This window comes from Procambarus clarkii, chromosome 69, assembly GCF_040958095.1.
Source record: "Procambarus clarkii isolate CNS0578487 chromosome 69, FALCON_Pclarkii_2.0, whole genome shotgun sequence".
Lineage (NCBI taxonomy): Eukaryota > Metazoa > Arthropoda > Malacostraca > Decapoda > Cambaridae > Procambarus > Procambarus clarkii.
In genome coordinates, this window is record NC_091218.1 from 9844057 (window position 1) to 9860555 (window position 16499).

Below are 16499 nucleotides of genomic sequence, written 5' to 3' on the forward strand. Positions count from 1 at the left end.
GTAGTGGCATCACACGGCGGTGTTTGAATCCAATATGCTCAGCAAAGTTGACGAAGTCTTGTCCATTAAATGGCGGTCCATTGTCCATCTTGACAACTTCAGGAATGCCAAAGTTTGAAAAGATCTTGTCGAGTTTCGGGATGACAGCCTTTGCAGATGTCGAAGTGATGATTTCTACTTCTGGATAACGTGAGTGATCATCAATGACTAACATCAAGTACTCTCCAGTTGGTAGCGGTCCGAAGAAGTCCATCGATACTTCCGTCCATGGTGCAGCAGGTAGTGGTGAAGGTTGTAGAGGTGTTGGTCTTGAAGTATCCACTGCAGCTTGGCAAGGGACACAGGCATCATGCATGTCCTTTGCTTGACGATCAATGCCAGGAAACCACACCTAATAATAAAGGTGTGGAAATAAAGGAGCTGAACCTCACATCCCTGGAAAACAGAAGAGTAAGGGGAGACATGATAACCACCTACAAAATTCTCAGGGGAATTGACAGGGTGGACAAAGACAAACTCTTCAGCACGGGTGGGACACGAAGAAGGGGACACAGGTGGAAACTTAGTACCCAGATGAGCCACAGAGACGTTAGAAAGAATTTTTTCAGTGTCAGAGTAGTTAATAAATGGAATGCACTAGGAAGTGATGTGGTGGAGGCTGACTCCATACACAGTTTCAAATGTAGATATGATAGAGCCCAGTAGGCTCAGGAATCTGTACACCAGTTGATTGACAGTTGAGAGGCGGGACCAAAGAGCCAAAGCTCAACCCCCGCAAGCACAATTAGGTGAGTACACCTTTTCTCGTAGCAGCTATTTGGTCCTAACAAGACCTTGGTGTCCTTGATGTGCAAGCTTCAGAGCACGTTGCTGGAGAACAGCTGGAATGACGATACGAGTACCTCGCAGCACGGTGTCGCGTTGTTGTGTAACACTTAATTCTGTCTGGATGCGTTCAAGTGCTTTGAATGCATCTTGGTCAACTCCTGAGGGTGGGATGCGTGGAAACTTTTTCTTCGTCAATGCATCCACTGTTGCTTGCAGAGTTGGGTCTTCTAGGGTTGCAGTACGGATTTCATCAAGAGTGAGAGCCTTAGGGACTGCATCACAGGTTACAGAGTGTACAAGTTCCTCGGCAACTTGTTGATGCTTGGTGATGGTGAAACTGTTGGCAGGATGTCGACTGATGTAATCAGCGAGATTGCCTGCACCCGGCTTGTATTTCACCATAAAGTTGAATGGTTGCAGACGAAGAGCCCATCTCTCAATACGAGCTGGTGGTTTGGACTTTGGATTATTGAAGATGGTCTCCAATGGTTTGTGGTCAGTGACTATCGTGGTGAAGGGTGCACCAAGCAGATACACATTAAAGTGTTCACAGCCCCATACAAGAGCAAGAGCTTCCTTCTCTGTCTGACTGTATCGTTGCTCAACATCTGTGAGAGAACGGCTGGCGTAGGCAATTACTATTCTGGAATCTGGTTGACCAGATTTGTGTTGGGCTAAAACAGCACCTAACCCAACAGGACTAGCATCCACCATTAACTCAGTGTCCATTGATGGATCAAAGTACGCAGCAGTCGCATTCTCTACTAATGCATCTTTCACAGCATTAAATGGAGTTTGCTCGATATCGCTCCAGTACTATGATGCATTTTTCTTCAGGATCTCACGTAGAGTCTTCGTAATGGTAGCAAAATCTGGAATGAAGCGAGAACAGTAGTTTGCCATTCCCAGAAAACTATGTACTTCAGTGGATGTTGAAGGAGGTGCAGCATTCTTTATATCTGCAACTTTCTTAGGATCTGGAGATAGACCTTTGTCACTAGGTATATGTCCAAAGAATTCAATTTTATGTTGATTGAACTCACACTTTGCTCGGCTTAGCGTCAGATTCTTTTCTCGTAAGCGTTGCAATGTTGCACGAAGAGCTTTGTCATGTTCAGCTTGGGTACGGCCATAAACAATGTCATCATCAGACATGTTGTCTGCATTAGGTATATCTTGCAATACCTGGCTGATGATGTGCTGGAATACCTCGGCAGCACTCTTAATACCAAAACTCAGGCGCTTGTACCTATACAGACCTCGATGTGTCGTAAACGTTGTGATGAAGCGACTCTCCTCATCAAGTTCAAGCTGATGATAGCCCTTGTTTAAATCTAACTTGCTGAATACAGTTGCACCATTCAAGCGGTAGATCATATCATCTACAGTGGGTGTAGGATGGCGTTCACGCATTATTGCCTTGTTGGGAACACGCATGTCTACACAAATGCGTATCTCATCTGGATTCTTCGGCTTTGGTGGAGTGACAATTGGGCTTACCCATGGTGTTGGGCCTGTTACTGGTTCAATGATATCTAGTTCCATCAGCCTATCCAGTTCGGCATCGACTTTCTTGCGAGTATGGAATGGTTGTCGGCGATGTGGTTGGGCAACTGGAATTACATCTGGGTTGATATGCAGATGTACTTTGCTATCAGTATAACAACCTATGGATTTAAATCGATCAGAAAATTCAGCAACAATACCATCAACATTGTTTGCAGATTCCACTGCTACAGCATTAGAAAGCTGAAGTAGCCCCAATTTGGTTGAAGTCTTGTAACTGAGTAGAGACTCCTTTGCATTCCTAACAACATGGAATGTAGTAGTGAGCATTGCATTCTTTGACTTAATCTCTGCAGTGAAAGTTCCAATCACTGGCAAGGCTACCTTTGAAGCATAGGCAGTGGCTTTGCCATTGTAGTTTTCAAGCTTTGGGAACTGTTTTTTTTTAATTTTTCTTAGTGACATTCAGCAATGGTGTCAATGTTTGATCCAGTGTCAATGAGAACTTTGACAAATACCAGCAATGTATACTATAGTCTCTGGGTTGTTTGGAAGATCATTCCATTCTGTGATTGATTGTACTCCATAAGTGTAATCACATTCACTGTCATCTAAGACTGGTTATAATGAAATATTGTCTTGTACATTGTTAACATTCTGGATATGAGGAGCAATATTGCGTTTACCACCTCGACCCCTATGACCTGATCCTCGTACAGTGCTTTTATTCACTGACTGTGGTTTCTTTAGTGTGGAACGACACATAGCACCAAAATGACCTAGTTTTCCACACTCATAGCACTTCTTACCTTGAGCAGGACAAACATTATCTTGGTGTGGGTAGTCTCCTCCACAATTGTATCATTTATTGTTGACACCCTCTGATGTGGGTCGTTGAGACTGCTTGAGTCTTGTTCCTTGACCCTATTTGTGATGTGGTTCTCGGCTCAATTTGCTGTTAGGTTTGCCATGATATCTTCTTTGATCACGGTGTCCTCCCTGAACCTTATGTACCTCATCACTGTTAGTAACAGTGGCAGAACTGTTGTTGGCACTGCACTCCATGACACGAGCATCACGTGCAGCATCTTCCATTCGACGAGCCATATCCAGTATCTTGGTAAGAGAAATTTCATCATCAAAAAGTTCTATAGCTCTTCGACGGAGACGTGTCGATGTGCATGTTTCAATTATTTGCTGTTTGATTTCTTTGTCAACATCAGCAAACTCACAATGGGCTGCTAAACCCTGCAGACGTGTGTGGTATTGATCCACAGTTTCATTAGAGAGTTGTTTTGCTCTCCTGAAATGCATAATTTCCATTGCTATATTTTGCCTTGGTTTGAAATGTTCAGTTAATTTGGCTTTGGCAATATCATAATCTTTGGCACCAGCAGTGTCTTTCAGTGTGTCAAAGATGTCACAAACTCTATCACCTGCATAATGAAGTAGAAAGGCACGCTTTCTTTCAGCACTTTTGTTGTCAGAAACTATCAACAAATTTTCAAACCTTTAAAGCCATTTGACCCACTTCTGTGACAGGTTTGTCTGGTCACAGTCAGGATCAAACGAAGGAAACTGAGGTATATTTGCCATTTTTACTGAATAAAAGTAAACTTATCACTTAAATGTTCCTCAGAATACTAAACACTTACTGCACTGTATATGTTAGTTAAGAATTCACTGTAATTACTTTAATTTTGCAAAGCACACAAGCATTTTAATGCAAAAGTTCACAGCAGAGCACAATACAGCAGCAACTGACTTCTTACCTAGCCCTTGTGTACATGTGTTGTTCCTACTCACAGCAGCACAGCAGTTGTCAGCAGTTGACACAGCAGTAGTTAGCAGTTGGTACAGCAGTTGGCAGCAGTTGGTACAGCAGTTGGCAGCAGTTGGTACAGCAGTTGGTACAGCAGTTGTCGCAGCAGTCAATTCACAGCGTGAAGAATTGTAGCACAGAGTGCGTTTCGTATACATAACATCGGGTTTTGTATACAGCATCAAAGCGTCGTTTCATACACAGCGTCGGCACACATGGATCGCAGAATCCTCAGTACACAGCTTCAGTCAGCACAGCTTGGGTAGCACACAGCATTGGTTAGCACACAGCCTCGTTTAGCACACAGCATTGGTTAGCACGCAGCATTGGTTAGCATGCAGCATCGGGTATGGTGCTTACAGACAGCATGACTTCTCTCCTCCTCCGGGCATGAGACAGCATGCTTCTCCCTTGTTTTGAAACTGAACAAATACCTGTGTTCACAGTTCATCCTCGTCGCCAATGTGGTGTTTGTGTGTAGCTGAGGAAGTCTTGGTTGTAGGGTTGATATATAGCCATTGCTTGGTTACTGACTTTAATACTTATAAACGATTACATGACTAGTAGCTACCAAGCTTGGCGGGCGTCTTTTACGCTCTCGTTTACCTTCTCTCAGCGTCTGACTCGCAGCACATAGAAAACGGATGGTACCGTTTTCTGTGAACATGACATCTAACAACCGTCTGAACATTTTACTACAAAATCAAGACACTAAATTAGTGTCAGCAAATAACTGATTAACACAAATATCAATGGTATCCAACAAAGGAATATTAGTAAAGAGTGATTCAACATCGAAACTGGCCATTATAGTTGGGAACTCAAAATTTAAAGAGGAAAGTTCCTTTACAAAATCCTGAGAATTTCTCACAGTAAATTCATAATGCGTTAATGGTTCTAATAATGGAACCAGAAACTTTGCCAGTTTGTAATTAAAAGGTGCCAATCGCTGATAAAATAGGACGATTCGGTATACCTGTTTTATGAACTTTAGGTAACCCATAAAAGATGCCTGGCTTAGAGCCAGTTGCAAGCAATTTTGTATAATCAAAAGGAAAGTCTTTTAAACCTCTTAAAACTCTATTTAATTTATCCTCACATTTCAAAATATACTAAAAGTGGTCTATATCAACCAACTTAAATTTAGAGGGGTCTTCTAACAACCTTTCAACCTTATTTACCTAATGTAACCTGTCCAAAACCACTATACCCCTACCTTTAACTGGTCTAGTAATACAAATACTCCTATCATTCTTTAAGCCATTAATACAGTCTAATTTCCTTTTATCAAATGGAGGGAATGTAGATTTATATTTATTGAAGTCATTAATTAATAAAGACTTCATGTGCTAAGGAAGAAACAGTACTAATGACATTGGTCAAACTATAATTTGTACCAGTCCTTAGGGTGCAAGTTTTCAAATTATTACATAACCGCTCAAAACCTAAAAAATTATTAACAAATTTAGTTTTTTTACACGTCAAGCCGAAGTCTAACACCAGAGAGAGAAGTTCTTTCTCGATGGGAGACAAAATTCTCTTTGAAAAATTAAAAACCACCTTATCAGGGTCTACCGAATTAAACGAAGGTATACCAAAGTTCCTCATTTTCTTCCCGTGAATAAGTCTACATTTTTCAACCCTTTTATCATTATAATTTTCATATTTACATTTTAAGGATGCAAAATCAACCCAGGAAACCAAGATCTTGAATTTCTCCAAGTTCACATGCAATTCACTTTTTCAACTTATTTACCCGCTTCTGCTTTTCAGAAATTATTAGTTTTTCTGTAAGGAGTCGTTTCAGGAAACTGTTACAGCATTGTTATCCTCAAGTAGACTTTAGATTTATTTTTGTCAACACAAATACCATAGGCTCTTATTTTAAATTTAAATATAAAGTGCCTACCCCCCCCCCCCCCTGTGCTCTAATGTCGTATATAAGTATAATTGTTCCAGCTGTAATGCTGGATATATCGGAAGTTCCATTCGGAACTTTAAGATTAGGATACTTGAGCACCGGGGAGTATCTTTTAGGACTGGATTACCTTGTCTAAACCAGCATTTTCGGAGATTAAAAACCATTGTTATGAGTTTAATCATTCTCTGCTGGAATCTGATTTCAAAATTCTGGACACTTGTATGAATGGCCATTCAGATTTGAGAGTAATGGAATCCTTATATATAAAGGAGCTGCGGCCTCTGTTAAATAGCAACCTTTCAGCTGTTCAATTGTACACTGTATAGTGCACAGTAGGCCCTGTAATTTGATTTATAGTTCATTCTGGCAGTTTAATTTTATTATAATTTTGTTTAGTTTACCATGTCTTTGCCTTTTCTTACTTATTTTAAGTCTTGACATTGTACATTATTATAATCTTTTTATTTAGGATATATAATACATTTTTTGGTATTGAGATTTATTTAATATTTGAGTTTTTATAAGATTTTGGTTAGTACTTTATAATTGTCGCTTATTCTGCTTGCATTTTATATACATTTTTTGTAGATTTGTAGTCATTATATGAATTTTTTTAAGTGTTTAGTATCTATGTGTTAGCTATCAAGTGTCACTCCTGTTCATAACTTTGCTTAAGTTTAAGAGTATTGTTTGTTTTAGTAGTTATAAAATTCCTCTTGTAATTTAATGTATTTTTTAATTAGCTTTTATCTATGTTACAGTTAATAAGTTTTATTTGTATTGATCACTTTAAGTAAGCTTAAGTGTTTTGTTTTTTAATCATTTTCCTTTCTTTGATAGGCAATTGTATTCAGTATGAGTTCTTTGTTTACCAGTTATTTGATTGTGATTTCTGTTATTTTTTTCTTTTAGATCTGATGATGAATACGCGAAGTATTCGAAACGTTATGCATTTTAAAGTAAAAAATCTGAAACAAGATGTTAAGTAGGGACCATTCAGGCTTGTTCGCATTTGCGTTCCTCACGTGTGCCCCAAAGAATGAGGTGATTTGATGAAATACCATGCCCAAGATTACCAACCGAGTGCCAGCAGGGAAATGGGAATAGCCTCGGCTACCATCCTCTTTTGTCCCGTCGTGTTGGTCGAGTGGTTAAGGGATCCTGTACGCCAGCAGAGTGCTCCTGGCAGTATGGGTTCGAGTCACTTCTGGGGTGTGAGTTTTCAGTTGCATATAGTCCTGGGGACCATTCAGGCTTGTTCGCATATAAATATATATATATATATATATATATATATATATATATATATATATATATATATATTTATATATAAGGTGAGGGAACAGTGTAGTGGGAATTAATATGCTTAGGAAATAGACTGAAATAAGTCAGTATTAACTTACTTATGTCCCGGTGTGGGGGCTGAGCAGGTGTGAGGCTATGAGTCATTAACGTTGTGTTAATTGGGCAGGATAATGTCTCGCAGCCCTCTATCTCTCGCCCTCGTTGAAAGGCTGGCGGTTGGTCGTGAGTGACATTAGTTCTCCTTAGCAGACTGTGGAGCGGATATGATAATGACTCGATGACGTCTGTCTCTCACCTCCGTCATTTGAGGTAAGGATTGTAACCTGAAATGGAACAATGATATTCAGCATGGTTTTATGGGGAAAAATATTATTATGCAGGTGTTTGCTTGCAAGTGGATGATGATGAAAATGTAATACAAGTAAGAGAAGTATATGTATATTAAGCTTACGTTTATGCGAAGCTTCATTCCGACGCTGCCCACCTCGAGGGGTCGGTGGTGTACAGTATGGACACTTCAGCGTTTTGTAAACTGAAATTGAAAAAAGAATCATATTTAAGTGTGTGGAATGTAATCGTCAGGGTAAGTTAATATCCTTACACTATAGGAGAGAATAGTTTACACATGATATTTCCCCTGTGGGTGCAATAACTGAACTGTGGAAGAATAAATAAGAATATCACTCACGGTTATCACAGAAAATCTTCTGACATCGCTTGCATTTGATGTAATGGCCTAGGGGTGGTTTTGCGCAGCTCTCACAATCTAGACGACAGCGTTGAGTTGGTGACGGTATGTACAACACTCCGCATTTCATGCAGGCTGTTAAAGTTCGTCTTTCCATGATGTGGAGCGGTGTGGTGTGTAGCGAATGAAGACTCCTAGTGAACTAACCTCGCGTTTGTTTGTGTGTGTGGAGGAAACGAAACCGGTCAATTGAGAAGTGATTGATGATGACAGGTGTGGCCTGCTCCTGATAATAACATTGCCAGTCCTAAAATGCAAGCAGCAGTGGTAGGACAACCATGGCGGGGTGAACATCTCCCAGACTCCCCCTGTAGACTTTGAAAAAACGATTAAGGTTGATGGGTGACATCCGGGGTGAGGGGAGGGGGGCCGGTGCGACATATGACCCCACCACCTTAACACAAACACAGGCCACTCAAGCGTGGGGCGTCAAAGACCACACACCGGGGGGCTGGCGACATGGAGGTACACTGCTCCTAGTACAGTTCACGGCTCCTATGTGGTCTGCTGGTATGTGGTGAGAACCTCATGTCTATGTGGACACACGTGTGCGTGTGGTCATGTGATGCTGCTGAGTATGTACCCCTCTGGAAGCAAGCAAGCAAGCAAGATGTGGGAGTGAGGGAAGAGACCCACCCACACTGTTTACAGAAAAAAACTATTTACGCCTCATTGATACATTCCATTTGCTGCTGAGACGCTCTACCTCCAACACAGGCCTGTCTGACGTGAAAACTAATCGCCGTCATTGAACACCAACGACACAAACAGAATTGGGTGAGAAAGTTATACGTTTTTTTCCCTACATAAAACAGACAGTGCTTAAAGAAAAGAATGAGACCCACACTATCAGACAAAGCTGCTGCCTGCTCCCCTCCCTTCCCCTCTCCCCCTATCCCCTCCTACCCCTAACCACCCATCTTAAGAGCCTGGTCTCCTACCCTGTTAGGGGTAGGGGTGGCCCTCCCCTCCCTCCTCAACTTATCCTACATACTGTTATTTAACTATATATTTATATCTACACACGATTAACTCGACGGCACATATTCATACATATTCATCTACTACTATTGCTCACCTGTTCACCACACCTGTTCCTATACTTACACTTTACCCTACATGACCCACATAGCCCCACATGCCGCTGCCCCACTCCAACATGATTACCGAGTGACTAATGCCGCGCGGCCGGAAGGCACGCGCGCACACCCCGGGGAACTCCCAGAACTCTTTGGGACTATACACTTGTGCACCATCTGAGCAGGGGGGGCCTAACTGGCTCACCTGCTCAGGTGGTGCACACGGTTCTAGTCACAATTTACCCTACTTATGCATACTAGAAGCTTTACAAGAATGTAAAAACATCAATGCCATGTACTCCCATTAACCCAATATATCTTCTTGTATTTATATAAATAAATAAACATATCGTTGAGTGTGTGTTACCATTGTCAGTGGGCAGGAGCCACACACACTGATGGTATGGCCAACTGGTATCAAAGGTAAGGTGGACCCATAGCATCGTTTATAATAATAATAATAATATTATTATTATTAATTTTATTTACAAGAAGGTATAATGGGTTTGTGAGATTAATAAGATTGGTATTTTTACATTCTTGCAAAGCCACTAACAGGCAAAGCGTTTCGGCCAGGTCCTTAATCTAACATATCAGGTAAGATGAAAAGGTACATTGTAGTACAATTTTATATCAACATATAAAAATATAAATTGATAACTACAATATATTTTTTTTTTTTTTTTTTAAAAGGATGCTACTAAAGGACACTTTTCCTTTTTTTTTTAAAGGACCCTGTTTATCCTAAAGAAATTTTTATCCTAAAGGAACTTTAGGATAAAAGGAACTATAGAGGAACGTAAAGAAACTTTAGGATAAACTGCCAGCTAAGTTTTATTATTTTGTTGTTATTCCCTCCGTTGCCTAAACAGGGAGGAACCAGAGCAGTGTCCCATAGCGACCAGAGGTCGACTGTTGAGTGAGTGAGGGTAAGGTGTATTGTCGTAATTAGTGGTGAGGTGAATGCCCCAGGTTGGTTGAGAAGACTATCTCTGAATGAGTTACTCAGTTACAGCACCGCGCCTGTGCCAGGTAAGTCCACGACGGGCTCACCATAGCCCGTGTTACTTGGAACTTTTTGTTCCGAGTAGCTGAGTCTAAAACAACAACAACTGAGTTACTTACAGGCTCACTATAGCACGTGCTACATATGGACATTTCGTTCTAAGTGATGGTCTCTCTTCATGCACGTTGGCGTTCAATCCCCGACAGTCCAAGTGGTTGGGCACCATTCCTTCCCCCCATCCCAACCATATCCTGACCCCTTATTGTATCACGGCCTGTGTCTTACTGATGTTATCAGTAGTGATACGATTTTGTTGTCATAGAGAGCTAGTGAGAATTTGGTGGTGGTGGTCCTTAAAATGTTGTCTAGGGAGTAAGGAGTAAGGAAAACAGCCTAGTACACAAGTCACAAATTTATATGTATAAGTCACACAGGAATACATTCAACAAGGCGTTTTCCTCACAACATAAGATCACTATGTTTTATAACCTCAAGTGGCTCTGACCACCCCACGGCTCACCATCCCATACCTGGTACCGTGCACCCAGCCACCACCGCTATCATCCACTGACACATATATTTTAGCCTCTAGGAAACCTGGACTCTTATAAAACCTCTCCAACTTCTGTAATATTACTCTACCCAACCTTGCAACCCTGGTTATATACAAGGATAGGCTTATCTGACTGTACGGCCGGAGAAAACCCCTCAAATAGCAGGAACGGTCGGCAGCGATACACCTCCCCCTCCAGTCAAGATGGCGTCCACCTCTCTTGCATCATCGCTCCTTAATACTCTATTCTTTACATATGCTATCAAACACATTACTGATTTTATTTACTATATTCCCCATGCATACCTTTTGATAGAGTTTATTTTTCCCTTACATAGTTAGGCTATTCCAGTTCACATTATTTCTGATGATCTCCAGCTGAGAAGGCACTACTTTACTGGGCGGAGTATTAATGGTGACTCGAGGCTTCTCTGATCTCAGCTGTGGATTTAGTCTAATGAACACTCTCCACTGGGTCTACCAACATTTTACAACCGAAACCAATCTCCACAGGAGGTAAGGTTCGTAACACCCAATCAGGCTGCTTAATAAGTGAAGTGTTACGAACCTTACCTCCTGTGGAGGTTGGTTTTGGTTGTAAAATGTTGGTGGACACAGTTGAGAGTGTTTATTAGACTAAATTCACAGCTGAGATCAGAGAAGCCTCGAGTCACCATTAATACTCCGCCCAGTAAAGTATTTGGGTGGAGTATGCTATATAGTCGTAATGGCTTGGCGCTTTCTTCTGATACTTCCCGATCCCTTCCCTCTCCCAGAAGTTAACTAGTGATTTTTTTTGTTAATGTAAGAGAGTGAGGCGAACGTTGTCTGTCATGAACAGTTGAGACTTCAGCTTCACTCCTTCAGTACATTTGGAGGCTTTGTCTGGGACAGTCAGGGGTGAGCTCCACTTGTCATTACAATTATCAAGGCCTAAATATATGGTTAGGACCAGACTAACATCACAACGAATAATACCAAATTTGATAAAGTTCAAATCTTCACACAAATTCATAAGTGTGAGTTTTTATCCATTATTGTTACTATGTGATAAGACATTTCTATTACTTAATATTAGATGTGTAGTTGATAACGCTTGAAGAAACATGTCACACTGTCCTGTCACCTCACTTCAAGCATTAATGTATTGGTATTCACTTTCCCACTATCAACTGCTTGAAAACTATTAAGAAAGAATGAGAGTACATTTGTTGTATATGAGTAGCCCTTAGTGAAGTTGGTGCACTATATATCAGAGCGATGATCATTCAACTTCACTCACTATAAATGTATTGACTGCCAATTTATGATAAACATATACATATACTCACCATAATAGTTATAGAATGTATTTTTAACATTTCTCATCAGGAACTTCACGGCTTCAGACTTGCCTTGGAACGCCATCTGCATCATGAAATATGCTGGAAAACAGAATATAAATATTTTTTTAATAATTTACACAAGCACAAACATATATACACATATATACAGATGTATACACAACTCACGTTATGTATACCTAAAACATTAATAACCAGGGAACACAGATTCACACAAATTAATCACAATGTTATTATTGAAGGCTCAGTCAGTGGGGTCGCAAAAACTTGAACGAGACCCGGATACATTCGGCCATCAGTGTTGCCCGAGTGTGTTAGATAATACATAACATCCTACAACATGTGGCACAGCCATGTGTGTTGTGGTCTGGGAATTCAAAATGCAACAGACAATTAGATAAAAAAAACAAGGATTCTTCTTTATGGAACGCTTAAGAGAGTACTAGGTTAAGTTAAGCGTCGATCAAGAAGTGCCTGTCAATTCTAATATTAAATATATACACGTTGAGAAAATCAGTAGGATCCATGAGGAGCATTCGAATCTGCGCACTTGGTACTCCCAAGTAATTGCATTACAATTATCGTAGTAAAGGTCGAGGGCATGTGCATGGGAGTACCCAGTGTTCGAGTTCGAATCCTCCTCATGGCTTCTACTGATCTTCCCCCCTCCCCGCTCAGCTCGTTGTTGCCGTGAGGAGGGCTTAGTGGGCGGCTGCCGGAGTGTGATGCTCCTTGGGACAGTCCTCTATCCTATTCTAGCCTGGTGCTCCTGCTGCCGTCCTCTCCAATTCTGCTGAGCACCTTTTCCTTTTCCTTCTGTTTCGTTTTTCTCCCCCCTCTTCTCCTATCTGCTTGCCGTTTCCTGCCGACCTTTTGCTTGTTCTGGTTCTTCCCTTGGACTTCTTTTATTTTGACGCCCGGGTGCTTGAGGAGGCATACTCTTGCACCCGTAGAACTGTAGTACCCGACGTCGAGAGCGAGGGGAACCATTTATTGTCAATCCCCCTTTCGTCACTGAACCCGATCTCGACGGACTGTCGGTTCTTAAGGTGGCGTTTGTGGGGCGTATACTCACGACGCACCTCTAGGAGGCCCCGGCAAGATCGGCGATAGCTTCTTGTTGGGTGTCCTGCCTCTAATTGTGGCTCCATGGTGGGTGTGGGGGCACATTCGTGAATGAATTTTCCCTTTCGTAATGATGATAACCCCTGTTTTGACTGTTTCTGCTTTACCTTCTCAGGCTTGTGGGGTGGGCGACCAAGCCCCTGAGTTGGTCCGTGATGGAAGAGCGGGCTCTGTAGCCTCCGCTGCATTAGGCCCCGACCTTGCTCCTCTTTTGGCCTCTCTGACTCCTTCCCCTGGCTTCCCTCCCTCCTCTGTGGTTGGGTCGAGCCCCAAGCCCCCAGTGGTGACTACCTCGTCCCCTGGCGCGGCTCCATCTCTAGTTGTAACTACTGCGCCTTTTAACCCCTCTCTCTCTGGGGGTTCTCACCGCCGTCCTCGTCACGGCCGCCCTCGCTCGATTCCTTCCAGTTCTACTACCTATCAAGCCTTGTTTGGTCCCGCTTCGTGGGCCAAATATTTTGAGCTCCTCCCTCTTGATTCTGCGCCTCCTGACGATTTTTCCCTCTATCGACATCTCATTGATTCCGTGAATGCCTCCATTACTTTCAACCCCACTCGTCTCGGTACATGTATCGTTGCTGCTCCTTCTCAGGATGCTGCTTCCCGCTTGGCTGCCTTATCCTGCCTTGGCGAGACCCCTGTTCGGGTCTCGAAGAACGCTCAGTTGAATGCCAGTGTTGGCACTATTCTGCTCCCGCCCCATGTTGCGACCGGTGTTCGGGACCTGCGCGACTGCCACGACGATATTCGACATATCCTTGCTATTTCCCCATCATCCCGACAGCACTTGGTGGTAAGCTTGGGCATAGATATTTCATCGAATCATCTCACTTTGTGGGGCCACGTGAGCAACACAAATGCGAACAAGCTTATCAAGGTGAGTTGGAATATTAATTGGGTAATATGTGTTGGGTCATTGATCGATTGAATGCTAGACTGGGGGATATAAGCAGTAAAAATTGCTAGTAGACCATGACTTGTGACTATTTTTACCGCTTAAGCATTCTCCTGTAAATAAATGTTACACTAATCTTATATTTAAATTAAGATATCTGCAAAATACTTTGATTGGAAATGAGGACGAGTAATGTGGTAATACCACTTTCATGGTCCTTATCGGCTACCATGAGCTCCAGCAATTTTACCACAACTTCGTGTAACATTACTTACCTGGGTCCAAAACGGCAGTCTTGTCAGTCACAATGAGAAACTCCACCACATCTACGTGACCATTCCACGCAGCTTCACAAAGTGGACACCTTCGTTCTGAAAGAACCCAATTGTTAAATATCTATATCCATTAAAGAGAATATCAGTTTGCCTTTATGTCTGTTTGAAGTTAGAGACCAGACGCATGGGGCAAGCCGTATAAAACTTTCTATGGTGACGGTCCCTTATTGAAGGATGTTCATAGGCGGGTCAACGTCAGCACCCTCGTCTCGTTTTTGCATGACAGGGCAATTGATAGTAATTTTCAATCTCGATAAACATCACAACATCCTCACTAAGGTTCATCGAGCATATTACTCTTTACATGAGTATATCTTAGTTTGGCTTATGTAGTTTATTTACTGTTAAGCACTGTGTGGAGTGAAGATGGTTTGGGCATTAACAGTTTCAACTAAACTGTGTATGCCCAAATGTCTGCACTTCCCAAACCGATTGCTACTGTAAAGTACAAACTTGAATATGCATATGGGACTGTCTTCACCCACAGACCTGGAAACCCAATTCGACCCATCATCAGTCAGATACCTATGCCATCGTACAGGCTACCTAATCAACTCAACACTTCTAACTCCCCTACATACCACAAGCTTTAGGTCTCCAAAGGAATTTATTTACTGTAGAGGACAGGAATCAAGTGTAAGAATGAAGAGTCGCTGTAGAGACCCGTGGAGGTGACCATTGGAATGATGATGGACAAAACTTATCAGCATCCTGTTTGTACTCCCATTGACATCCCAGAAAGCACACTCAGGAAGCTAATCGAAGCATGTACTTAAGAGGCACCCCCTTCTTGAGTCCTAATGGGAGCATGAATAAGCAAGCAGACGGCGTTGCTATGAGTTCCCCCTTTGGTATCATGTTTGTTCATTTTTACATGGGTACCGTCGAAGAGAAAGTCCTTGTTGACATGGGTCTTAAGACAAGTGTATACTGTAGATATGTAGACGATATATTCTTATTGGTACCTGATACTGAGCTCGGCCCCCCCCCCCCCTCCATCCGCATCTACAAGGGGATGGAGAACGATTAATTTACATGCTTAATAAACGTATGACGAGAGTAATCACTCTCAAACAGATACTGAGCTCCTTTCCGATTTGTAGTTGTAACGTAGATATATGACCTAACCTAACCAACCCTACCTAACCTAACCTAATTTATCTTTATAGGTTAGGTTAGGTTAGGTAGCCGAAAAAGTTAGGTTAGGTTAGGTTAGGTAGGTTAGGAAGCCGAAAAACAATTAATTCATGAAAACTTGGCTTATTAGGCAAATCTGGCCTTGCATAGTAGGCTGAAAAGTGCGTTCTGGCTACTAGGTACGACATATATATATATATATATATATATATATATTATTAAATATGACAGAAAAAGTAAGATTAATAATTCTAACACGAATTTTCTCAATCGTTCGTACATTTCTTTTCACTGTTGAAGGTAAATCAAAAATCAATTCTCCAAAATTCATTTTTATTTCTAGTCTGACGCGACACGAGCGCGTTTCGTAAAACTTATTACATTTTCAAAGACTTTTAGTTTACAAATACACAACTGAATAGAACTTACGCATCTCCGATTTTATATCTACATTTGAGTGAGGAGGATGGGGTGAGGTGGCATTAATAGGGTATTAATTTCATCAACTACAAGACAGAACACGAAACAATGGGTATTGAATAGAAGTGTTTGTAGAAAGCCTATTGGTCCATATTTCTTGATGCTTCTATATTGGAGCGGAGTCTTGAGGTGGGTAGAATATAGTTGTGCATTAATTGGCTGTTGATTGCTGTGTTGACTTCTTGATGTGAAGTGCCTCTCAAACGTCAAGCCGCCTGCTATCGCTGTATCTATCGATGATTTCTGTGTTGTTTACTAGGATTTCTCTGGCGATGGTTTGGTTGTGGGAAGAGATTATATGTTCCTTAATGGAGCCCTGTTGCTTATGCATCGTTAAGCGCCTAGAAAGAGATGTTGTTGTCTTGCCTATATACTGGGTTTTTTGGAGCTTACAGTCCCCAAGAGGGCATTTGAAG

General features: G+C 41.8%; 1 protein-coding gene across 1 annotated transcript in view; it reads right to left on the reverse strand.

The window, feature by feature from the left end:
• The window catches only part of LOC123772236 (uncharacterized), a 195014-nt gene extending 180037 nt beyond the window's left edge, over positions 1–14977 (reverse strand). The window contains exons 1-3 of the mRNA XM_069311336.1: positions 14956–14977; positions 14407–14502; positions 12100–12192 (exon numbers count right to left, since the gene is read on the reverse strand). Coding sequence (XP_069167437.1) covers positions 12100–12192; positions 14407–14502; positions 14956–14977 — 211 coding nt within the window. The remainder of the gene's footprint in view (positions 1–12099; positions 12193–14406; positions 14503–14955) is intronic.
• Between the last annotated feature and the right edge of the window lie 1522 nt (positions 14978–16499).